At 65.4% G+C, this 23,018-nt stretch overlaps 3 protein-coding genes across 8 annotated transcripts in view; 1 reads left to right on the top strand and 2 right to left on the bottom strand.

Annotated features, from left to right (window-relative positions):
* The window catches only part of AXIN1 (axin 1), a 58,032-nt gene extending 40,925 nt beyond the window's left edge, over positions 1-17,107 (top strand). The window contains exons 5-11 of one of the 2 annotated variants that reach the window (XM_055339813.1): positions 3,992-4,129; positions 7,727-8,256; positions 8,963-9,133; positions 11,787-12,032; positions 13,845-13,952; positions 15,443-15,610; positions 16,397-17,107. In XM_055339813.1, coding sequence (XP_055195788.1) covers positions 3,992-4,129; positions 7,727-8,256; positions 8,963-9,133; positions 11,787-12,032; positions 13,845-13,952; positions 15,443-15,610; positions 16,397-16,523 — 1,488 coding nt within the window. In that variant the 3' untranslated portion in view covers positions 16,524-17,107. The remainder of the gene's footprint in view (positions 1-3,991; positions 4,130-7,726; positions 8,257-8,962; positions 9,134-11,786; positions 12,033-13,844; positions 13,953-15,442; positions 15,611-16,396) is intronic. The other variant, XM_055339814.1, reaches the window with a different exon arrangement.
* Positions 17,108-17,328: 221 nt separating this feature from the next.
* Positions 17,329-20,615, bottom strand: PDIA2 (protein disulfide isomerase family A member 2). Of its 5 annotated transcripts, none has more exons than XM_055339837.1 (10): positions 20,313-20,615; positions 19,521-19,727; positions 19,314-19,447; positions 19,096-19,233; positions 18,690-19,025; positions 18,405-18,602; positions 18,204-18,324; positions 17,854-18,035; positions 17,576-17,674; positions 17,329-17,470 (listed from the first exon to the last, which is right to left on the bottom strand). In XM_055339837.1, the coding sequence occupies exons 1-10, from the start codon at positions 20,506-20,508 to the stop codon at positions 17,426-17,428; spliced, it is 1,656 nt and encodes a 551-aa protein (XP_055195812.1). In that variant the 5' UTR covers positions 20,509-20,615; the 3' UTR covers positions 17,329-17,425. The 5 variants fall into 5 exon arrangements, with proteins under 5 accessions (XP_055195812.1, XP_055195811.1, XP_055195810.1 ...); XM_055339836.1 differs by having other exon boundaries at positions 17,329-17,674; positions 18,690-18,815; positions 18,909-19,025; XM_055339835.1 differs by having other exon boundaries at positions 17,329-17,674.
* A 50-nt stretch (positions 20,616-20,665) lies between these two features.
* On the bottom strand, positions 20,666-22,763 carry ARHGDIG (Rho GDP dissociation inhibitor gamma). Its single transcript, XM_055339891.1, has 6 exons — positions 22,582-22,763; positions 21,532-21,711; positions 21,376-21,459; positions 21,217-21,293; positions 21,078-21,141; positions 20,666-21,004 (listed from the first exon to the last, which is right to left on the bottom strand). The coding sequence occupies exons 1-6, from the start codon at positions 22,652-22,654 to the stop codon at positions 20,805-20,807; spliced, it is 678 nt and encodes a 225-aa protein (XP_055195866.1). The 5' UTR covers positions 22,655-22,763; the 3' UTR covers positions 20,666-20,804.
* Between the last annotated feature and the right edge of the window lie 255 nt (positions 22,764-23,018).

Raw genomic sequence — 23,018 nt, 5'->3', positions numbered from 1 at the left:
TATTAGTTGACCATAGAGTTGAGGGCCCGTGTCTAGGTTCTCTATTCTGTTCCATTGATCTATGTGTCTATTTTTGTGCCAGGACCACATTGTCTTGATTCTCTTCTTAAAAAGATTTATTTATTTATTTATTTATCTATCTATCTATTTATTTATCCCTATCTATTTCAGAGAGGGAGAGAGCACAAGCAGGGGGAGCAGCAGAGGAGGAGGGAGACACAGGCTCCCCACTGAGCAGGGAGCCCAGTGTGAGGCTGGATCCCAGGACCCCAGGATCATACTTGACCCGAAGGCAGATGCTTAACCCACTGAGCCACCCAGGCATCCCTCAAAAACAATTTTTGATTCAATAAGTTAACCAGAGTGAGTGTTCATGAAAACCAGAATAGAAAATGAGAGGTTGGAATACAGACCTGGAAAGACTTCTCAGAATGTGGCATGGGAGAATCAGGAAGAGTCAAGAGCAACAGGTGTCAGTGGGGGATTGTTCCAGAATGGAGGAAGGCAAGGCGTCTTCAGGTTCTGGAAGGTCCTGGCCAAGTCAGCATGAAGGTAGAGCCAAGAAAGGCAGTGGCATGGCAGCGAGAACCTGGCCTTCCTGTGAGGCATGGACGGTGCTGCGGCCCCACAGGCTTCCTGCCTCGGTTGACCAGCCCCTGGAGGGTGGCTAAGAGCATTGGCAGGCACTGCGCCGAGCGTTGGGCCTGTCCCTCAGTGACCATTCAGTGAGAGCAGGAGGTCCTGTGTGTCCTGAGAGAAGCCGGTGTTGCCTTCAGGGGAAGGTCAAATGAGCCCCTGCTCCGTGCGCCGTTCAGGCATCCACAGGATCAGCCCAGGCTGGTCGATGGCCAGGCCAGGGGGGTCAGTGCAGACGGGGAGCCAGAGGTCAGCCAGAGGTCCTCACCCACCTGGGCTTTGTTCCTGGGGTCCAGCGTGACAAGGAGCTCTCGATCGTGTACTTACCTGGGGTGTGAGGAGCTTCTTGGCCTCTGCAGGGCCACAGCCGCGTCCGTTGTTTGACGGTCAGCAGAGGGCGGTGGGGGGCAGGACAGAAGGGTGGGGGCCACAGGAGCAGGAGCTCTGGATGCAGCCTTGAGAGAGCAGAGGCCCTCAGAGCAGCACGTTGTTCGGGGCAGTGGTTGGGCAGGTGAAGGGACTCCAGGTGTCCCTTGTGGACTCCCACGGACATTAATCAGGAGACATCTGGCCCAGGCGGAGTCGGGCCCAGGCGGGGGAGCTCTGGTGCCCGACGGCAGGAGCCATCACCTGCAGACGCCGCAGGAGCAGCGTCAGTGGCAAGGGTCCCGAGCCACAGGGAAGGATGTGGCTGCGTGTCCTGCCCATTGGCCATGGGGAAGCCCCCATCACCCCATCACCCTGGACACCCGTATGCAGACTTCCATGCACAGCGGCCCCTCCCAACTTCCTCCCCTGCTCCGGCTTTTGTTTGTGGGAGTGGTCTGCGACTTTTTTACAGATTGCTTAGCCCATAGATTTGCTTTCCCGAAGAAAGCCATCTTTCCTGGTAAAATAACTGATTTTTATTTTTAAGGGTAACATTTCTTTTTTTTTTTTTAAGACTTTATTTATTCATGAGAGACACAGAGAGAGAGAGAGGCAGAGACACAGGCAGAGGGAGAAGCAGGCTCCATGCAGGGAGCCCGACGCGGGACTCAATCCCAGGACCCCAGGATCAGGCCCTGGGCTGAAGGCAGCGGTAAACCGCTGAGCCCCCCACGCTGCCCCAAGGGTAACATTTCTTACCCGGCCAACCAGACAGAGGTGTTCCCCATCGTAGCCGAGGCTGTGGGGTGCTGTGGCTGGGGTGGTCTTCCGTGGTGGGGACGCCGGCCTGCGCCCAGAGCCTGCACACATCCATTTTGTCATTGGGTAGGGGCAGGGCAGGGGGACGCGGGCTGGCTCCCGGGTTGGGCGAGGGACTGCGTGTCAGTGGCTGTGCTGGGGCACGTGGGCGCCTGCCCTGCCCCTCGAGCGTAGGACGGCTGCTCCTCGTGGCTGACGGAGGGGCCCTTCCCGTGCCCCAGAAGGTCCATGGCTTTAATGACACACTTTTCCTTGGTGACTTTCCTGTTCCTCCGTAGCTAGAAGGCACAGGTGTGGTCATTAGCATAACTTCTTGCAATGTGTGGCTTTTCGAAGCATAACCTGCAGCCTGGAGCCTCTTCTCCAGAGCACACGGGCTTGGGAGTGCATCCACTGCAGCCGAGCCCCTGCATGTCCTCTCGCCAGCATCACCCTGCCTATGTGCACTTTGGCCTCGTGAGGACTTTTCACTGTGCCCTTGGTCCGCGTGTGCTGTCCCGCGGTCCGGACCTCGGAGCTCCGGCCACCCGGATGCCTGGCCTTCGGCCCTCAGCCCCGTGTGGGCCCTGCCACTCTGGTCCACGCAGCTCCCGCAGAGTCAGCACTCCCTGGCTGGCCCTGTCGGCCTCTCAGCCTTTCGCCATCCCTACCGCCTGGCCTCTTCTGGGGACACTGGCCACCCTCAGTCGCCCCGTCCTCGTGGGCCTGGCCTCCTCACATCCAGGATCAACCCCGGGCTGCTTGCACCAGCTTGTCGTGCCGTTGACGTGCCGCCCGTGTCCTGGCCTTGCCCTCCTCTGCTTCCCTGTCCAAGGCCCTCTGAGGTCCCTGCAGCTGCCCCTGAGCTCATCGAGGCCAGCGTCGGCCCCACATGGAGTGTTGGTCTCTGTGCCCTGGCCACGACCTTCTCCCCCAGGCTCATGCGTGTCTGAGGTTAGGGACTGTTGCAGATGAGAAAAGTGAACACAGTCGGCTCCGACCCCCATGGGAGGCCTCCCCCCTCCCCCCTACCTCCCCCCTCCCCTCCCTTGGTGGCCCCCCGGGGCCCCCATTGCCCCCCCTCACTTAGATCTTGGTGGCTTGGAGGTTTAAATGCTACAGTGCACATTGCTGGGACAGCTAATGAAATTGGAGTGAGATGGGCTACTTAGGTAACAGTTGCCAGGGCGCTCTCCTCGCTTTGTACTAGTTGTGATGAAGTGCAAGGATGTGTTTGCTTGGTAAAATCACAGAGCTGTTCAGGAAGGAGCGGGCTTCGTGTCTTCTCTTGTGGCTCAAGGTGCACACGCGTGTCTGCCTGTATGTGCATACGTGCATCTGTGTCAGCGTCTGTGAGAGGGGATGGCAGTGCTGGCAGGTGTCAGCAGTTGGGGAATCGCAGTGGAGGGTGGACAGCAGTTCTTTGGGCTATTACAGTGTTTTTAACTTTGAAGTTATTTCAAAGTAAAGTTACGCCCCCAGAAGACTTACAGTGTGTTCCCGAAAGCTGCATTGCTCAGCTGTTTTGTCCAAAAAGGAAGGTCGTCCCATTTCCCCTGACGCTTGTGCCCTGAGTTTTGTGTCTCCCACCCTTAGAGCAGAGCCGCATCCCGAGCCTGGTGTGGGCCCTCGGGGGCTGCTGTCCCGTGCTGCGCAGGGCAGTCCTGCAGGCCGTCTCCCCCCAGGGCTCCTGGGCTCGGCCCCTCCCTCACACGGTCCCTGGCCCCGTAGGTCTGCCCCAGGCACTGGGCCTCACGGGGTATTGGCCTGGCCAGGCGTGTGCGGGGCGCTTCCTGGGGGCGGCTGGGGGCCGAGGTGAAGGACACACCGGGGTTAGCACATCGAACCTACTCCCTGCCTAGGGCCCTGCTGGCTGCTGCCCTGGTGACCTAACCTGGCTCCTGCCGGCCCCCGGCCGCCAGTCCTCTGGTCGCAGAGGCCAAGGATGCGGTTGCCAGCCTCGCGTTCCCCTCCCAGGTCAGCGCTGGGTGAGGAGAGTTTTAGTCCCACAGCACAGGGGGCAGTGAGGAGGTTGACATGGAGCGAGAGGGGAAAAAGTGAACAGTTACGTTAAAATGCGGATTTCACGTGTGGTGTCTTGTCGCCCAGAAAGTGCTCGCGTGCCACCTTGGCGCGGGTGGCAGTTCAGAGCCGCACGTGCCGGCTAATCAGCAGTGTCTCCTCGCAGCGCACTTACCGAATGCCAAAGGAAATCCGTGTGGAGCCCCAGAAGTTCGCCGCGGAGCTCATCCACCGCCTGGAGGCCATCCAGCGGACGCGGGAGGCCGAGGAGAAGCTGGAGGAGCGGCTGAAACGCGTCCGGATGGTGAGTGCGCCCCTCGGGGGAGGACTACGCACGGGCTCGCGTGGCGAGCCCAGTGGAGGGCGGCTTCAGGCCGCGAGGACTGCGTCTACTCCCGGGCTGGCCACCTGCCCCTCGGAGCCCCCGCTGCCTGCTCTCCAGGGAGGAGGTGCCTGGGTGGGGGGCAGCCGCAGGTGCTCAGCAGCCGCTCTGGGCCATGCGGAGCTGGGGGGCAGGCCGAGAGCACGCCCCGCTGTCGTCGCCCATAGGGGCCATGCGGGGGCCACGCGGGCTCAGCTCAGGGAGGAGAGTGGTGGCGTTCGACGTGTGCCCAGAGCGGCCTGGCCGGACCTGCCCCCCTGCTCTCCTGTTGCTGCGGGCTCTGGGGGCTGGTACGTCCCGTCTGCCCTGCTGGCCCCTCCTGTGTCCCGGGGGCCCCCGGGGAGCACTGCCGGGTCCTGCGTGCGTGCATGTGTGGACTGGAATGTGGACTGGGCAGGGAGGGCTGGCGGCCCCCACCTGCCATCGCAGAGTGCAGAAAGACATGAGGGCGGGATGTGCACGCCGTGTACCTTGTTTTGGGCCTGTGGCCTTGCTGGACGCTCAACACTGTGAAACCTTCATGCAGTTTGTAACTCACTTGCTTTCATGCTTCTTGCCCTAACTGCCAAGGACACGCCTTGGTCGTCTCTGCGCGTCGTCCTGTGAGATCGGCTTCCTCACACGTGCGGGGGCTCCTGTGCTGGGACTTGGGTGACGAGCTTGTTCCTCGAGTGAGGACTTCCCCGAGCCCCTCACACTCCACGAGGTGGCTTGTGCGCAAGGCCCCTGCACCCTGTCCTCCTGGCCATGGGCCTTGCTCTGGGCATAGGGATTCTCTGCTGGAGTGGGAAGTGGCCACCGCTGGGGGCGCCCAGCGGGTGGTCAGTGGAGCAGCGACTCTTGATCAGGGTCGTGAGTTCAAGCCCCACGTTGAGGTAGAGTTGACTTAAGAAAAAAGAAAAAATGGTCACCACCAAGTTTGCAAGTTTGTATTTTCTATTGTTTGCTCAGTATTTATGCGCAGTGCCTGAAATCAAAAACCAGGTCGTGCTTTAAGGAATGACTTCTGTCCGTGACATTCATGTTTCCGGTGGAGACCCGCGCCATCCCCAGACTCGGGGAGCTCTCCCAGGAGGGGCCTGCGCGCTCCCTGCCCCGGGGGTCGCGTGCACCTCGAGGCCGGGGATGTTGTCGCAAGGCTGCTCCTGGGCCACGGCACACGGGCACACCTGGCGGCTTCCTTGCTGGCCCTGCCGCTGCCCCCTGGGCTTCGGGAGCTCCCTCGTGTGACCCCGCTCCCCATTAGCGTGTTGGGACCTGGGGTTTGTGGTGGGGACCGGGGCACGGGTGTGGTCACGGAGGCCGTCGTGCTGACGGCCCGGTGTGGAGGTGTGTCGGAGCACCCGTGCCGGGTGGCGGTGCCATGCCCTCGGCCTGCTGGCTTCCGGCCAGGTGGGCGCACCGCGGAGCCCCCTCCTCGGGCCCCCCGGCAGCCTGGGGGAGTGGTGAGAGGACGGGCAGGCGCCGAGCCGGTGCTGGCCTGCGGGGCGCGGGTACCCGTGCTTCGTGAGGCCGCCCAGGGGGAGCGTGGTCGCCGTGCATGCGGGCAGTGGGCATTGGCACGGGTGGCGGGCTTGCGGTCTCGGCTGGCGGCCCTGAGTCCCGGGGAGCTCCGGCGGCCGCGTGGGCCCAGATGTGGAGCCGTTTGTCGGGTCGGCACCGGCGTCGGCTCCTCCAGCGGGGCTGCCCAGGTGCTGCCGGGTCCGGCGGGGGCGTGGAGGCCAGCACCCAGCCCACGAGCCCCACGGGGCATGCCCACCCCGACCTCCAGCGCCCCTGCCACCTCCACTTGGGAGCCCAGCCTGCTGCCCGGGCAGCGCCACGGCCTCCGGACGGGGGGGGGCCCGGCTCTCCGTGGCCGAGTGCGGCCTGTGCCGCCGCAGCTCCCCTGTCCCCACGGGCGCCCCTCAGCCCTCGGGGCACCGGCACCACCGGCAGCGCAGTCGCGTCGCTCACGCTGTGTCTACGCACAAAAACTCTGGAGAAAATCAAATCCAGTAGCCTGTTTACAGGGAATCCACACCCCCGTGAGATTCCCCATCTTGTGTGATTTTGCAGCCTATAGGAATGTGTCATAAATCACTGTTTTTTAAGAAAAATGACTAAATAAGTTAATTTTATTGTGGTGCCTAATGGCTCAGTCGGTTAAGCGTATGCCTCTTGGTTTCGGTGGTTTTGGGGTCGTGGGACTGAGCCCCGGGTGGACTCTGCGCTCAGCGGTGAGCCCGCCTCCAGGCTCCGGCCCTCGGCCTCCTCCCACTGCCTGCACCCACGCGCTCGCTCTCAAATACATTAACGAATCTTGTTTAAAAACCTTACTTTTATTGTAAACTTTGGAAAATGAGTGGAGAAGAAACAAACTATCTGCTAGGAAACCTCTAACGTTTCAAGACCCTGACATTGATTTTCTGTGATGGCAGAGCCACTGAGAGAATGTATGTGATCTGCCCCCCCCCCCACGGGGTCGAGAGTGTCCCTCTTGCTCCCTGCTGCCCTCGGGGGTCACTCCCAGTGCCCCGGGCAGGCCAAGGCGGAGGGGTGGGGGGCGTGGGGGGTGCCCGTCCCTGGGCCGTCCCAGCGCCCAGCGCCCAGCGCCTGCGCCCTGAGCAGGCCTGGCGGGCCTGCAGCCGACAGCCCGTGCCAGCGAGGGTTCCGTATTTCCCGCTACATGGGACGCTTTGTGCTGCATTTCCGAGGGTCTGGTTACAGCACAGGCCCGGTCGGGTCGCCTCCCGTTCTTCTTGGTTGGTAGTGGGTTCACTTAGCATTATGCAGTTTGTGCAGTTCAGTGAGGCGAGGAAGGAGACTTGAGATGTATCTTTGGAGTTAGACTGACCAGATGTTTACGTTTACAGATGTGGTCCTGTGGACCCAGAGGAAACTCCGCTGGTCCAGTGTGACAATGTACCAAGAAACCCGTAACTCGATAATTAAGCAGGAAACAAGAGTTCCTCTGTACAAGGGCAAAATTTCCCTTGAAAAATATAATGGAAACTATGGCAATAAAATTGAGGAATGGGGCCCCCAGGCCGGCTCCGCCAGAGGGGCCTGCGACTCTTGATCTCGGGGTTGTGGGTTCGAGCCCTGTGGTGGGGATAGAGATCACTGAAATGAAAATTTTTTTAAATATTGAGGAATAGGAAAATCATTGACTGAAAAGGTAAAAGTATCTTTATTGAGAAACACGAAAGTCAGTATGGAGGTTTCTCAGCGAGTGGGACTCAGGCTGGCACTGAGACCCCTTGAACCGCAGGTGGGTGGCAGCCACGGGCGTGTCCGCACACTGTGGGTGAGCGTGGCATCGCTTCCTGGGGCCCAGCGCTTGTGGCCGGGTGGGAGTGGGGGCTCCGCAGCTGCAGGGAGAGGCCCTGGAGCCAGCCCGAGGCAGCTGGCACCCCTGCACCTGGGCTCCGGGCTCCTGACCCCTTGGACCGCGCTGCAGGCCCACTTCTGTGTGACCCCACCCGTGAGGTTTCCATGACACCGCCAGGGAGCTGACACGTGGCCCTTGTCCTGCAGGAGGAAGAAGGAGAGGATGGTGATGTGCCCTCAGGCCCCCTGGGGGCCATTCATAAGCTGCCTTTGGCCCCCACCTGGCACCACTTTCCCCCCCGCTATGCAGACGTGTCCTGCGTGGGACTGCGGGACGCGCACGAGGAGAACCCCGAAAGCATCCTGGATGAGCACGTGCAGCGGGTCATGAGAACGCCTGGCTGTCAGTCACCAGGGCCCGGCCATCGTTCCCCTGACAATGCCCATGTGCCCAAGATCGTGGGGGTGCTGGGGGGTGTGCCCTCTGGGCACGGTAAGCACGCACCCAAGTCAGGGGCGAAGCTGGACACGGCTGGCCCGCACCTTCACAGGCACAGCCACCACCACAGTCACCACAGTGCCGCCAGGCCCAAGGAGCAGGCCGACGTGGAGGCTGCCCGCCGGGTCCAGGGCAGCTTTGCATGGGGCCCGGAGCTGCACGGCCACACAGCCAAGCCCCGTAGCCACTCGGAGAGCGTGGGTGCTGCCCCCAATGCCAGCGACAGCCTGGCCTACAGGTGAGTGCGTGCGGCAGCCTGAGCCGTGCCCTGGGGTCGGGACCGGGCATCCTTTGTCCCTGAACCTGTGGGTCTTCCCGGCCAGGAAGGGGACCCTGAGAAGCTGTGTCCTGCAGCTTCTCTTCTGCATTTCTAGGCCACGATTCCCCTTTGAGAGTCCTTCAGCCCTGGGGTGCCTGGGTGGCTGTCGGGTGACCATCTGACCCTTGGTGTCAGCTCAGGTCATGATCTCGGGGTTGTGAGGTCAGCCCTACATTGGGCTCCCTGCCCAGTGGGAGTCTGCTGCTCTCCCCACCCACCCACCCACCCACGGTGTGTGCTCACACTCGCTCTCTAGCTCTCTCTCAAATCTTTAAAAAAAGAAAAAATGAAAGTGATTCAACCATAGCTGCAGCGACTGCAGGCATGTGGTGGCCGGAGTCCAGGTGCCAGGCATGGGTGCTGGGCCCGGCCCGGGGGTGCCAAGGTGGAGGCCCTGGTTTCCGAGGGAGGCATCTGGGCGGGGAGTGGCTGGGTCCCCAGGTGGGTGAGGGCAGATGCCCTAGCCGTCCTGCTGCTGCCGCTCGGGCCCCTTCCTCCGCATCCTGCCAGATGGCCTTGGGGCAGAGCCCATGAGGACACGACTAGCGAAGCCACCGGGTCGGGGCGTGGTCCAGCGTCAGGCCAGGTACAGTCAGCAGGTGACTCGCGGCTCTTGCTGTTGCAGCGGGAAGGCCGGCACTGCCTCCAGGAGGAATGCCAAGAAGGCCGAGTCAGGGAAGAACGCCGGCACTGAGGTGCCCGGCCCGTCGGAGGACACAGACAAGAATCAGAAGATCATGCAGTGGATCATTGAGGGGGAGAAGGAGATCAGCAGGCACCGCAAGGCGGGCCACGGGTAAGAGGTGCCCGGCGGCCCAGCGGCCCAGCTCGAGGGCACGGCGCGCGTAGAGCTAGCTGACAGCCTCCAGCACGGCTCCACCAGGGCTCTGGCAGCTGTGGCCCAGCCACCCCCTGTCTCAGCACGTGCGGCGGAAGCAACGAGTCCATGGCAGCGGGGGCCCCGGGGGTGTGGGGGCCCTGACGTAGCCTCAGCATCCTTGAGGCCGTGCCCACCCGCTGCTGAGCTCTATCTTGTCACCCTGCCTCTGTGTGAGCTCCTCGTGCCGCGCCCCACCTGCCATCACACGGCTGCTCTCGGGAGGTTATTTCTGGGCTGGTGACGCCTCTGCATGACACTGACCTCAGTTACTGGGGAGGTGAGGCTGGTACCTGCCCGTGTCTGCAGACAGACGCAGGGAGAGCCTCCCGTGCGTGCAGGTGCCCCCCAGCCGTCTGCAGTGTCGGCACCATCTGAGCAAGGATGCAGGGGCTGCTCCGGGGGAGCCGGGCCTCCAGACAGGCTGTTGCTGCCCCACGTGGGTCCATCCACCATGGGGAGACTCTGAGGGGTTGGGGGGCTGGTCAGACACCTCCCAGCCTGCAGACACGTCACTCCCAGAGCAGCCACCCGGGCCCTGGGGCTGGTGGGATTGACCCGTGGGTGGGCGGGCCTCCCGTTTCCTCCATCTCAGACGTCACTGGCCCTCCATCGTGGGGGGCAGCGCACACCTGTCCCGCCCATCCTGAGTGGTGACACAGGGTGGGGCCCCCCTCCTCTGGGTCCCCATGTTTGGTCTCCACACAGCCCTGGGCACACGCATGGTCACAGAGCCCGTCCTGGGCGAGGGGTTTGTGCAGAGCCCCTGGCTTGCTCTGGTTGGGGTGGGGGGTAGATGGAGGCTGCTCTGGATTTCTTCCTTTTTTGGGTTTCTGCAAGGAATGGCTCCATCCTGGCCACTCCTCCACCCCAAATGGACCGAGTCAAAGGCACATCTGGAGACAGTCTCAGGTTGGAAGGTGCTTGCTGTTAGGACAGGCCATTGGGCAATGGCCCTTCCGTGTCCACAGCAGGTCCCTCTGGCCTTTGAGCCGGGGGCCGTGTGCCTCTGCCTTTGTTCTTACATAAACCAGGTAGGCAGGGGGTGGGGACAGGCAGGGAGAGCTAGGAGGGGGCGGGGGGCCCAGAGCCAAGGTCTTCCCGGGGCTGGCCTTGCGGCTCCTTAGGGGGCAGAGCCCACCTCTCTCTGGGGTGCCTTCCCTTGAGCTCCTGGGGTTGTGAGCCCTCTTTTTGGGGCTTCCCCCTCGCTGAACCCCCCCTTTCTGAGGCTCCAGCCTCAGTTCAAGGACCCTCATGTTTCCGCTCAAATTCATCTAGCGGTTGAGCAAACGCATAGCTCACAGCCGTGAAGCATCTTCTGTGCTGAATTACAAAGGCAAAGCTGTGCTGTCGGGCAGAGGGGAAAACCCAGAAAAAAATTACATGTTAAGAGTTATGCCACTTAAGTATTTTTGAGAGGGAAGAGGATATACCAGTATAATGGGAGTAGGTATTTTTAAGTATGATATTTGGATTATTTATATTTTTCTTTGAATTTACTGTGTATTTCGAGTTTCTCACAAGGAACATTTGTTTTGATGTTAAAACGTTTTTTGGTTTTATTTTATTTTACTTTATTTGACAGCATGAGAGAGCGAGAGGGGGAGTGAGAAGCAGGCTCCCCAGTGAGCAGGGAGCCCAGAGAGAGACGCAGGGCTGGACCCCAGGCCCCGGAGATCAGGACCTGAGCCGAAGGCAGATGCTTCACCGACGGAGCCACCCGGGCATCCTGACCCTGAAATGTTTTTTAAAAACACTAAAAATGTTTCTTTAAAAGAAGTTTTAGGGCAGCCCAGGTGGCCTAGCGGTTGAGCATCTGCCTTCAGCCCAGGGCGTGACCCCGGGGTTCCTGGATCAAGTCCCACGTCGGGCTCCCTGCATGGAGCCTGCTTCTCCCTCTGCCTGTGTCTGTGTCTCTCTCTCTGTGTCTCTCATTAATAGATAAATACAATCTTTAAAAAACAAAATAAGTTATATAGGATAGGATTTATATATTTTTTTAATTGTTAAAAAATATTTATTTATGGGAGAGAGAGAGAGAGGCAGAGACACAGGCAGAGGGAGAAGCAGGCTCCACGCAGGGAGCCTGATATGGGACTCGATCCCGGGTCTCCAGGATCACGCCCTGGGCCGAAGGCGGTGCTAAACCACTGAGCCACCAGGGCTGCCCAGGATTTATATTTCAATAAAGTTATTAAAGCTAAGTTACGAAGGGGGTACCTGATGGCCGGTTGAGCGTCAGCTCAGGCCATGGTCTTGGGGGCGTGTGATTGAGCCCCTTGGTGGGCAGGGAGTCCACGTGATGTTCCCTCCACCCTCCCCCACTCCCTCGCTCTACAATAAATATATTTTTTTTAATTACAAAAGAAAAAAGGAAAGGGAAAAAAATCACAAAAGAAGTGTGTGACGTAGACATGTCTGTGTTGTGTACAGGAGGAAACTGCAGCAGCTCACATGCTGGCCAGGGTCGTGTGTGTGTGGCCACCCCCGCCCGGTCCTATTCCCAGTCCCTGGCACCTGCCCGTGGCCAGGGCTTCAGGTGCTGCCACGTCCGATTCTCTTGTTCCCAAAGGTCCTCTGGTGCCAAGAAGCAGCAGGTGCATGAGAGCTCCAGGCCCCTGTCTGTCGAGCGTCCCGGGGCTGTGCATCCCTGGGTCAGCGCTCAGCTCCGGAACTCCGTCCAGCCGTCTCACCTATTCATTCAAGACCCCACCATGCCACCCAACCCGGCCCCCAACCCTCTGACCCAGCTGGAGGAGGCCCGCAGGCGTCTGGAGGAGGAAGAGAAGAGAGCCAGCAAGTTACCTTCCAAGCAGAGGTATGGGGGTCGGGGAGGGCAGGCCGCACTACCTGCCAGGGCCGCACCAGGCGCCTCGGCACCGCTTTAGGGCCAGAGCTCCCCAAGGCCCGGGGCTCCCCCAGACAGCCCAGCTGCCCGCCCCCTGGCAGTCCTGGTCTCTCCTTTCTACTAAGAGCCCCCGTGGGCTGGCAAGGGGCCCTGCTTTGTGAGCAGGGTCTGGGGGGGCAGGTGGTGCTGACCCTGTCCCCATGGGGATGGAGAGGGAGCCCTCTCTGCTTTGTGAGTGGACACTCACACTGGCTCTAGCTGGGAGCCTGCAGTGCCCCATCACGTCGTGGAACAGCTAGAGGTTGGCGTCTGGTCACCCCGGTTGCTGGGCAGGCTGAGCTCAGTGGGGGCCCTGGGGGTGCCGTGAACAGTGCCGTCGGCAGCGGGCAGGACGGTCAGCACTGCTGAAGTACATACAGATGTTCAGGTTTTCTCCTGGAGGGACCCCAAGCACAGCGTCCCCCTTGCCGTGCCCTCCTTGGCCTCGGGGACCACAGAGGTGGGGCCCACTGGCGATGCAGCCTCCGACAGACCCTCCCCCGGGGGCACCCCTTTGAGGTAGCAGGTGCTCTCTCCAGGCCACAGTGTGGTTTCCCTACCTTTTCAGCTGGGTCTCGAGGTCACTTCTCCCACATGGAGCAGGGTCTCAGGGCGGGTGGCTCCACAGTGACCCTGATCTCCTCAGACTTGGCCGGCACGCCTTCCCCCGTCTTCGATCACTGGTCATGCTTCCCAGGGGCTTTGCTGCGGGGGCCATTCAGCTCTGGGAGGCTGGCGGCAGGGTGCCCGTCTCATTGGGCAAACCCAGGGGTCTGAGTGTGTCCCCTGGTCTTGAAGGCACCCACGTTTCCGGTCTCTGTCTCACACCGTGACCCTGTCAGCCTGGAAGCAGAGCGCTGGCTAGCGCGGGAGGCTGGCCCGGCACGGGGATGCTACGCAGCCTGACAGGGCCCGGGATCTGAGGTGGACGGGGTGGCAGGGCTGGCGTGTGGGAGGTCCTCCCTGCCGCACAGACCCCTTGTGGGGTGCCGTCCTTGCCGCACTTGGGGTGCAGGGCTCGCGTCTGCTCTCCCACCAGCACCAGCAGGCCCTGCGTGCTCGTGCTCCTGCTGCAGAGACACCAAACCGCCCCTCGGGCCTCTCGGGGATGCATGTCTGGGGCTGTGTGCTTCCTGACGGGTTTTGGCCAGAGGCTCTGGCATCGCCACTTGTCGTCGGTCCAGGCGCATGGGCCTCTTGTCAGTGGCTGCAGACACGGAGTGAAGGTCCAGGGCAGCAGTAGGGTGCCAGGCCCCCCATGAGGTCCTCGGGGACCCCCCAGGCTGGCAGACGAGCAGTCGCCTCAGAGCTGCCAGCCGGCCCCCAGGACGGAGCAGCATCTGAGCGCCGCCGAGGAGGAGCTGCGTGCGCCGAGGAGGAGCTGCGTGCGCGGAGGCGGGAAGGCCAGCCCTGGCCCGGAGGCCCTCAGGGCGGATGAAGGGACGAGACACTCGTGCCTCGGATCCGCGCTCCCTGCGGGTGGTCCCAGGTGCTGCGTCATCCAGTGAGGCACCTGGAACTGTGACTGACCCTGACGGAGCCCTGACCTTCCAGCCCCGCGGCCAGAACGTGTTTCCTCTGCCTCACACAGGTTGAGCCGTGTCTGGCGATGACGCAGCCTCTTGGGGGCCCCTGCCCCACCTACCAGTTTGTGGCCCCTCGGCCACGCCGCCGCACCTGCCCCAGCGTCCCCCCCGGCACCCGCCCCGGCACCTGAGGCTCACTGACCCGGTTGTTCCCTAGGTATGTACAGGAGGTCATCCAGCGGGGGCGCTCCTGCGTCAGGCCAACGTGCACACCTGTGCTGAGCGTGGTGCCAGCCGTGTCGGACTTGGAGCTCTCCGAGACAGAGTACGTGCGCCGCCCTGGCGGGCCCCAGTACCGCTTACCCAGACTGCGCGTGGCCAGGTCCTGCAGTGGAGCCACTGTCCCCGGGACTGTACCTGGGGCGCCGCACTGGAAGACATGGGCCGGGCTCAAGCTTCCCGTGTGCATGGAAGGAGATGTAGGCCGTCCTCGTGTGCCCCGTGGCCAGCAGGCCAGAGAGGAAGTTGTGCTCTGCCCCCGCTCCGGCCCATGTCCCCCGCGCGCCGTGACTGGCCATGGTTCCCCTGGCTCAGCACCTGCACGGTGGCCCGGCTGTGCGCAGGGGCTGTGTGCACACCAAGTCCGCTCCGTTCTTGTGTGGAAGGCAGGCGTGCGTGGACGCGTCCGCTCCCCGGGCTCGCGCAGAGCAGGGTGGGCACTGGGGAGCATATGTGCACAGGACAGAGCGAAGGAGGGCCCCTCCTCATCCCAGGCGATGCTTTGTCATGTCCAGCCCGATGCCTGAGGGGCTTCACTCCTCAAGGGTGGTCCCTGCGTCCCTCCTGCAAGGACGGACCCCCCGGGGCCCCTGCCCCCCACCGGGAGGGTACAGGATGCGGGCAGGGCAGGCATGCAAGCTTGGCTCGAGCAGTGGAAGGCCACAGGCCCAAGTAGGCACCTTGTATGCCCAGGAGCACGAGGGCGAGGGAAGGTCGCCGCCGTGCGCTCAGATGACCTTGTGATGCCGTAGTCTCCTCTAGCAGGGCTCTGGGCAGAGGCCACGGGCTGTGCCGAGCCCACCTGGGCCGCCCTGGGGCGGTCATGGGGGTGAGCTGGACGACAGAGGGCACTCGCTGCCTGTGCTCTCGGACGCGGAGCAGTGCTCAGCACAGGCAGGACGAACAGGCAGGTCGGGGACCGTGCGGCCTCCTGCCCTCCCTGGGGAGTCTGGCCGCCCGTTGCCTCTGCTGTCTACACAGGCCGTCCGCGGCGGGCAGGTCCCTCTCCAGATCTGGGCACAGTGCTGTGTGCAGCCACCGGCCGCCGATGTTTCTGAAGCGGGAGGGCTCTAGGCCTTTCCGAGGGCACGCGCAGTGTAGACCTGCTGGGGCTGCGCTGGTTCCAGTAGCCTGGGTGTCTTGGAAGCCAGTAGCTGGGATCCGCCGTGGGGTCTGGCCCTGAGAAGCTCGTTCGCCATGTTCAGTGGTCTGCGTAGGGGGTGCTGCCCCGCTGACTCAGGCCGCGGGTGGAGACCTGAGGCCACGCAGTGGGTGCGGCGGTGGTGGGCCACTGAGGCAGCTGGGCGTGGGGCGGGCAGGCGGGTTGTGAGCTGGGTCCACGCTGCGTACTTGAGTGCGTGGGGTTGGTGTCCGCCCGGGACCCCATGGACTGAGGCCCCCGGGCCGGGCAAGGTGGGCGAGGGCGTGTCTGCGTTCGGCGAGACTGGCCGCTCCTGAGCGCCCTGTGTCCTGGGGCACCCGAGGCCCGTGCCCTGGGACCCGACCCAGCCATCACTACTGCGCCTCTGCCCCCAGGACAAAGTCACAGAGGAAGGCGGGCAGTGGGAGCACGCAGCCGTGTGACAGCATCGTGGTGGCCTACTACTTCTGTGGGGAGCCCATCCCCTACCGGACGCTGGTGCGGGGCCGAGCAGTCACCCTCGGCCAGTTCAAGGAGCTGCTGACCAAGAAGGGCAACTACAGGTGAGACCCGGGTGGGGCGGGGACCCTGCACAGTGCTGGTGCCTGTGCAGCAGGTATGCACAGTGAGGGAGGAGGGGCTGCAGGGGGGGCCGCGGGGGTAGGAGCTGCATGGGAGGGACGGGGGGGGGGGGGAGCTGCCGGGGAGGGGCCCGGGGAGGAGCTGCGGTGGGGGGGGAGCTGCTGGCGAGTGGCCCGGGGAGGAGCTGCCGGGAGGAGCTGCTTGGGAGGGACCCGGGGAGGAGCTGCAGGGGAGGGGCCGGGGAGGAGCTGCCGGGAGATGCTGCTGGGGAGGGACTCGGCGAGGAGCTGCGGGGGGGAGGAGCTGCGGGGGTGTAGCTGCTGGGGAGTGGCCCGGGGAGGTGCTGCCAGGAGGGGCTGCTTGGGAGGGACCCGGGGAGGAGCTGCGGGGGAGGAGCTGCAGGGGAGGGGCCGGGGAGGAGCTGCAGGGGGAGGAGCTGCATGGGAGGGGTCTGGGAAGAAGCTGGATGGGAGGGGCCTGGGGAGGAGCTGCAGGGGAGGGGCCGGGGAGGAGCTGCCGGGGAGGAGCTGTGGGGGAGGAGCTGCTTGGGAGGGGCCTGGGGAGGAGCTGCAGGGGAGGAGCTGCGGGGAGGGGGTGCAGGGGTAGGAGCTGCAGGGGAGGGGCCAAGGAGGAGCTGCAGGGGAGGGGCCGGGAGGGGGTGCAGGGGGAGGAGCTGCAGGGGAGGGGCCGGGGAGGAGCTGCAGGGGAGGAGCCGCCGGCCAGGCGCGCGCCCTTACGTTCACCCCCCAACCCCCCGCCCCCTGCAGATACTACTTCAAGAAAGTGAGCGACGAGTTTGACTGCGGCGTGGTGTTCGAGGAGGTTCGCGAGGACGAGGCGGTGCTGCCCGTCTTCGAGGAGAAGATCATCGGCAAAGTGGAGAAGGTGGACTGAGCGCCGGCCTGGCGTCCGCGCCGCCTCGGGCCCGGGCAGGGACGCAGCGTCCGAGCAGGGCAGGCGCCCGGCGGGCTGGAGGCCCGTCCTGGGGGCCCACGGGCCTCCGCCCCTCCACGGTGGTCCTGCGGGCGTGGCCGGGCCCTGCTGCTGCTGTTGCTGCTGGCGGACCATCCCGCTGTGCCCGGCGCTCTTCGCCCCGCGTCACCGCGCAGGCTCCGCCGCTCGTCCCGGGACTCGCCCGCCACCACCTACCCCAGGCAGGCCTAGCCAGGCCTGGGGTGGGTGCCAGGGCCCCGGGCCTCTATAAATTGTACATGTCACCGAGTGCCTTCAACACAGCTTGTCTCTTGCCTGCCACTGTGTGGATCCGGCGATGGAGCCCCGTCGCGCTCGCCCACCCCTCCCGGGCGCGGGCTCAGCGGGTCCGGGCCCCTCCCTCTTAGGGCCCCTGTAAATATGTACATTTCTCAGGCCAGGGCCAGTGGGGGGCTGTCCCAGCCCGTTTTTCATGCGCTGACTTGTACAATTATCTTTTCAAAGGTACTTGGATAATAATGAAATAAAATCATTTTTGAACCTTCTCGGGCTGCGGACACGCACGTCTCCGGTGGTGGCGCCTGGCTGGAGGGCTTGCCGGCCCCAGGGGGTCAGGGTGTGCGCAGGGTGTCTCCTGGACAGCGGGGCGTCCCCACACCCAGACCCGAGTCAGGCTTCCACCCAAAAGGGATGGGGGCTACTCAAGACAGGTCGGGGCCTGGGAGGCTCCTGGGGTAACCAGTCGTGCTCAGGAACCACACACAGCCCAGGGCCAAATCTTTATTCACTGCCCAGCTCCCAGGGCATGGATGTGGGGGCAGCAGAGCGGGACGCGGGGGCAGCAGGTGGTGATGCGGGGGCAGCTACAGCTCCTCCTTGGGCTCCGCGCTGGCATTGGCTGGTGTGTCCTGAAGACAGAGGCCCAGCTGGAAGCTGCACCCTTGCTTCACCCCTGCCACCGGCAACCCCAGCGCCACAGGCCCAGAGACAGCGACCTTGGGACAGGCACCCACCGGGAAGGGGGCCATGGGCTCCTCAGCTGGCAGCTCGCCCCCGTTGTCCAGAAACTTGGAGAAGGTCTCCACGTCCCTAGTGCTTTTGTACTCGATCACCTGAAGGACGCCAGGTTCCGCGCAACACGCCCCACCACCGGGGCCTACCCCGGCCCTCGGGCTCCGCGCCACGCGGAGGAGGCCCCGCCCCGGCCAGGCACCGCCCGGCACCGCCCCGCCCCGACGCCCTGCGTCACCGGAGGCCCCGCCCCAGCCCGCGGAGGGCGCACCCGCCTCACCTTCCGCCCCGGGCCCGCCGGGAAGTACTTGAGGGTCGGGAAGCCGTGGACCGGGAAGGCCTCCAGCTCGTTGGCGGTGGCGTCCAGCTCCGCGATGACGATGTCCTCGTGGTCCTTGTACTTCTCGGCCAGGGCCTCCCAGGCTGCGGCCATCGCCTTGCAGTGCGTGCACCACGGGGCGTCTAGGGCAGCGGGGCGTTGGCGCGGCCGCAGGGCCGTCCTCCCTCCCCCGCCCTCCCCCCCGCCCCCTCCTTCCTTCCCCCCCACGCCCCCTCTCTCTCGCTCCCCCCCTCCCGCCCCCCTCTCTCCCTCCCCCCCTCCCCCCCGCCGCCCGCGCCCTCTACACTCACAGAACTTGACAAACACGTTCTTGGTTTCATCGAAAGCCACCTGCTCGAAATTCTTGCCCACGAGGGTCTTGACCGGCCGCCTGTCCCAGTCGGGGGGCACGTCCTGGCTCAGGAGGTAGGGCTGCGGACGGGCCAGGGCTTAACGGGGGCCGCGGGCCTTGCGCCCACGCCCCCCCCCCCCCGCGGACAGCGGCAGCGCACCTTGACCTGGCCGCTGAGCACCGCGTGGCAGAAGGTGGCAACCGCGGCCGCGGTGAGTGGGCCGCCGCCCGCAGGCGCGTACTTCTTGGTGGTCTCCATGTTGATAAGGCGCAGGGCGGGAGCCTCCTCGGCCTTCAGGCCGAAGTACTGCAGCACGTGGGCATTGCTGGCGCCCACGTCCACGACCACGAACAGCACCTGCCGACGGCGAGTCCGAGGTGGCGCCCGGCCGGACCCCGACCCGACCCGGCCCCCACCCAGCCCCCCCCCCCCCCCCGCAGGTACCTGTCCCCGGAACGGGGGAGCCGCCTCCCCAAAGCCCTCCAGCAGCTCCAGGTGCTCAGCCAGCGTCTGGTTCACGAACAACAGCAGGTGGTTGAGGATCCTGGCCGAAAAGATCTTCGGGGACGTCTGCAGGGGCAGGCTGAGTTGGCAGGGCGGCTGCCACAGACACCCCCGCCCTGCACCACCCACCTCTGCAAGCACGCTTATAGCCCAGCTTGCCTGGCTGTTGAACTCTGTGACCAGGTGCATGCTGTGCGTGAGCAGGAAGCGTGACAGGTCCCCCTGGTCCAGGCCCAGCTCCTCGTCCACTGGGAAATCTGCCCGCCCCTCGTCAAACTGGACAGCACCGGACAGGTCAGCAGGAGTCCCGGCCCTGACCCCTACCCCCGCCTTGGCCCTGACCCACCTTCTTGAAAAGGACCACGGTGTCCTTGGGGACACCGAACTTCTCAAAGAGCTTAGGCTGGTCAGTAAGCCCGAAGGTCATGTCCAGAGCATCCTGGGCCAGGGCCAGGAAGGTGGCCACATCCTCGTCCTGCAGGTCCTACGGAGCCCAAACCTGTGAAGTCAGTGGGTGCTACGGGCCCCGCTCCCGCGGCCCGGACCCCAAGGGCAGCAGCTCACCCGGAAGAAGCCGATGACCACTACGTCCCGGCTATCTATCAGCGCCTGGGCTCCCTCCGTATCCGCCAGCCGCATGGCGCTGGGCCCCACCCGCCGTCTCAGCCACTCGGCCATGCCGTCGGCCTCCTTGGGGCCTGCGGAGAGTCCCTTCAGCCCAGGCCCAGCCGCCAGCCGCCAGCCCCCAGCCCCCGGGCCCGCGCCCTGCACCGGTGTACTCCTCTGGGTGTGTGCGGTTCCCGTCACGGAAGAACTTGAGCGTGGGGTACTCGGTCACGGCGAACTCCTTGGTCAGCTCCGCCTCCGCGGGCCCATCCACCTTGGCCAGCCTGGCTTCGGCTGACTCGGCCGCCAGCAGGGCAGCTGCCTTGTTGTACTCAGGGGCCAGCGCCTTGCAGTGCCCACACCAGGGGGCATCTGGGGGACAGGGCCATGAGTGGCCCCGGTCCCTGCCGCCCCCGCCGCGCCACAGCTGGCCGACCTCGGGTCAGTCAGGTCTGGCCGGGAGCATCCCGTCCACACCTCCCTCCTTCGGGGCCCATCTGAGCGTCTGCCCCGGAGCCAGGCTGCTCAGGGTGCCTGCTCGGGCGCAGGGCGGCCCGTCCTGACAGCAGGTTTGAGACGAGCCGTCCAGCTGCCGCCCGAGGCCTGCGCCCGGCCACCTGTGGGAGGTGCCAACCAAGGAACAGCTCTCCCTTGTGTAAAAGCCTGCAAAGATCCAGCAGGCGAGCAAGGCCCGAGTGCTGTCTGGCCGCCGCAGTTTGCGGATGGAGACGATCAAGGGTCTTCCCTGCAACTGTCCCCCCCTCTCTTGCTCAAGCTGGACGCCCCCCTCCAGGCCCAGCTCAGTCCCAGGGCTGGGCTTCCGACGCCGTTGGGCAAAGCCCCGGGAGCCCCGTGGGGAACGAGTGCCCACTGGGGCAGCCCGGATCCGCAGGGTGGGGAGCTGAACCCTGGGGTGGCCCCTGGAGCTCCTCCAGCCCACCAGCCCGGTGCACTCACAGAACTGCACCAGCAGGGTGCGGTGGGCCCGCAGGGCCAGGCCCAGGTTGCGCTGGTTCAGCACCAAGATCCCATCCTCCTCAGGGACCTCCTCCTCCTCGGGGGGCTCCTCCTCGGGCCCCCCTGGCCCCTGTCCCCGCAGGCCTGAGGCCCCCAGCAGCAGCAACAGCAGCGCAAGCAGGAGCTGGCCGTCCATGGCAGTGCCGGCCCACGAGGCAGGGGGCAGATAAGGGGGCCGGGGGCCAAGCAGCAGCCGCCACGTGGCACCCGGGCCCAGGCCCAGGAGATAAGGCCACCGCCCCCCCCCCCCCAAGGCAGGGAGGCAGACAGAAGCAACACCCAGGGCAGTGAGACAAGGCGACTTTAATAGGGCCGTTCAGGGCACAGGGGCAGCCCAGGGAGGGGGGCGTCCCAGGACGGGGCGGTGGGGGGGATCACTGAGCGAGGGGGAGCCAGGACCCCGTGGGAGGACGGCCCCCTGGGTGGAGGCATTCAGCTCTTCCAGTCCTGGCAGATGTGGAGGCCCCACTCCCAGGACAGGTGGTCCGTCCTGTCGTCATCGGTGAAGAAGGACGTGACTACGTAGGCCCCCCGCACCAGGGCTCCTCGGGGTGCCTCCTCCACCGGCGTCACAAACTCATACTCCTGGGCGCGCGGGCCGTAGCTGCCCACCATGTACACGGCCTTGTCCACTGCGGGAGGGGGGCAGTGAGGGGCCACCCCGGGCCCTGCCCGCCCGCCCCGCCCATCCCCGCGCCCCCTCACCGCGCAGGCCCTGGCGGTAGGTGTGGTGCACACACTTGAGGCCACTGACGATCTCCCTGTTGACCTGAGGGACACAGGTGGTTAGGGGCGCCTCCAGGCGCTGCGCTGCTGCCTCCGGTGCCCCGCGACCTGGCCTCACCTTGAAGGTGATCTTCACTTTGTAGTCCACTCCCTCCTTCAGGACAAACACCTGGCCTTGGAGCGCAGCCAGCTCCCCTGCCGGGGAAAGTGCAGTTGAGGCCGGGCCGCCTCGGAGTCCCTGGCCACCCCCCGCCCGCCCGGGAGCCCCGGCTGGTACCCGTGAGGTCCATGGTGATGGGCCCCGGAGCCTGCTCGGACATCAGTGTCAGCCGGGTCACCTGCACGTTGGGCAGGCTCTCATCTGAGGAAACACCAGACGTGACCACGGTGCCCCCCGCCCGCGCCCCTCCCCACAGGCCCAGGCCGTGCGTACCCACGACGGGGGGCAGCGGCCCCAGCAGCGCCTGCTTGTACTTGGCCAGGCTCTCGTCCTCGGGGTCCAGCTGCTGGAGCTCCTGCAGGCTCTTCCTCCCCGGGGCCCGGTACTCGGGCACGGCCTCATCCAGGGCCTCGTCCGGGGGCAGCTGTCTCCCCTCCTTGTCCGTCAGGAGGACTGGGGGGTGCGGAAGGGCGTGAGCCGCTGCCACCAGCTGGCCCTGGCATCCGCTCATCGAGCCGGAGGCCCCCCTCTGGCCAGCCGTGCCCCGCGGTGCCCGGAGGAACTGGGGCAGCGGGGGAGGCTCGGGGTGAGGGGCTGGGGACCTGCAGCAGCACCCACCCCCGGCCCTGGGGTTGGAGAAGCCCCTGGGAGATGCAGCCGAGTGACATCGCAGAGGCACCAGCTGCCACCCGTCTGGGGCTCCTCCCTGGGTGGGGGGAGGAGGACCCTAATGGACACCGCACGGACTGCAGGCCCCGCTGGGAGTGGTGACCTGGAGGGCTTCCCCAGCGCGGGGGCTGTGCCCCCCACACCTGTCAGATCCCCGCGCCTTCCAGCTCCCTAGACACTCTGGCTCTGGTGCCCCTGAGGGACGGGGGGCAGCTGTGGGCTCTGCGCCCCCCACCCCGGGGCACCTGGGGGTCCGGGTCTCCTAGACCCCTCGCCACCGGCCGGGGGTCTCTCTAGGCGCCTCCCCCAGTCTCTCCCGACAGGGTGTCTCCCCCTGCGCCCCAACCTCCGTGATGGCCACAGCCCTAGAGGGGCCCAGCCCCACCCAAGGGAGGGGGGGCTCCGGCACCGTCCCCAGGGGAGAGGGTCTCCCGCCGGCTTCCCCAGCAGACCCGCCCACTCTGGGCTCTCTCGCCCCAGTGTCTGGCCCCGACGAAGCCCCCCACCCCCGCCAGGGCCCGGCTGGGCCGCGTCACAGTTTCCTCACGCGAGCCCCCCCAAAGTTTCCGCGGGGGAGGTCGCCGCCACCCGCGCCCCCGCCCCGCCGAGCCCCCCGCCCACGTGGCTGCCCTGGCCCCGGCCCAGCCGGCTCACCTCGGGCGCACAGCGCCAGCCGGAGCAGCTCCAGCAGCTGCGCCCCCAGCTCGCACGCGTCCAGGCCCAGCATGGTGGCCCGCGGCCCGGCCCCGCCGCCGAGGAGCCGCCGCCCGCCCCGCCGCCGCCCGGCTCGGCGCTCAGCCCCGGCGCGACTGCGGTGAGCTCATCCCGGCCGGGAGCGCCCCCCGCGCCCAGCGCCGCGCCCGCGCCGCGCGCCCCCAGCCGCTCCGCGGACCCCGCGCAGCCCCGCAGAGACGCGCGTGTCGCCCGCACGGCCGCCGCGGTCACGGGCCCGGCCCAGCCCGCACCCCGCTCGGGCCGCCCAGCCGCCCCACCCTGCGGCGCCGAGGGGGCCCGGGGGACCATCCGGGGCAGCCCTCCGGGAGAGGCGGGCGGGGCCGGGGGCGGGGGGGTGGGCAGGTGCCGCCTCCTCC

This window comes from Nyctereutes procyonoides, unplaced genomic scaffold (genome assembly GCF_905146905.1).
Source record: "Nyctereutes procyonoides isolate TBG_1078 unplaced genomic scaffold, NYPRO_anot_genome, whole genome shotgun sequence".
Taxonomy (NCBI): domain Eukaryota; kingdom Metazoa; phylum Chordata; class Mammalia; order Carnivora; family Canidae; genus Nyctereutes; species Nyctereutes procyonoides.
Note: the sequence above shows the minus strand (reverse complement) of the source record. Positions and strands in the feature narration are given on the sequence as shown.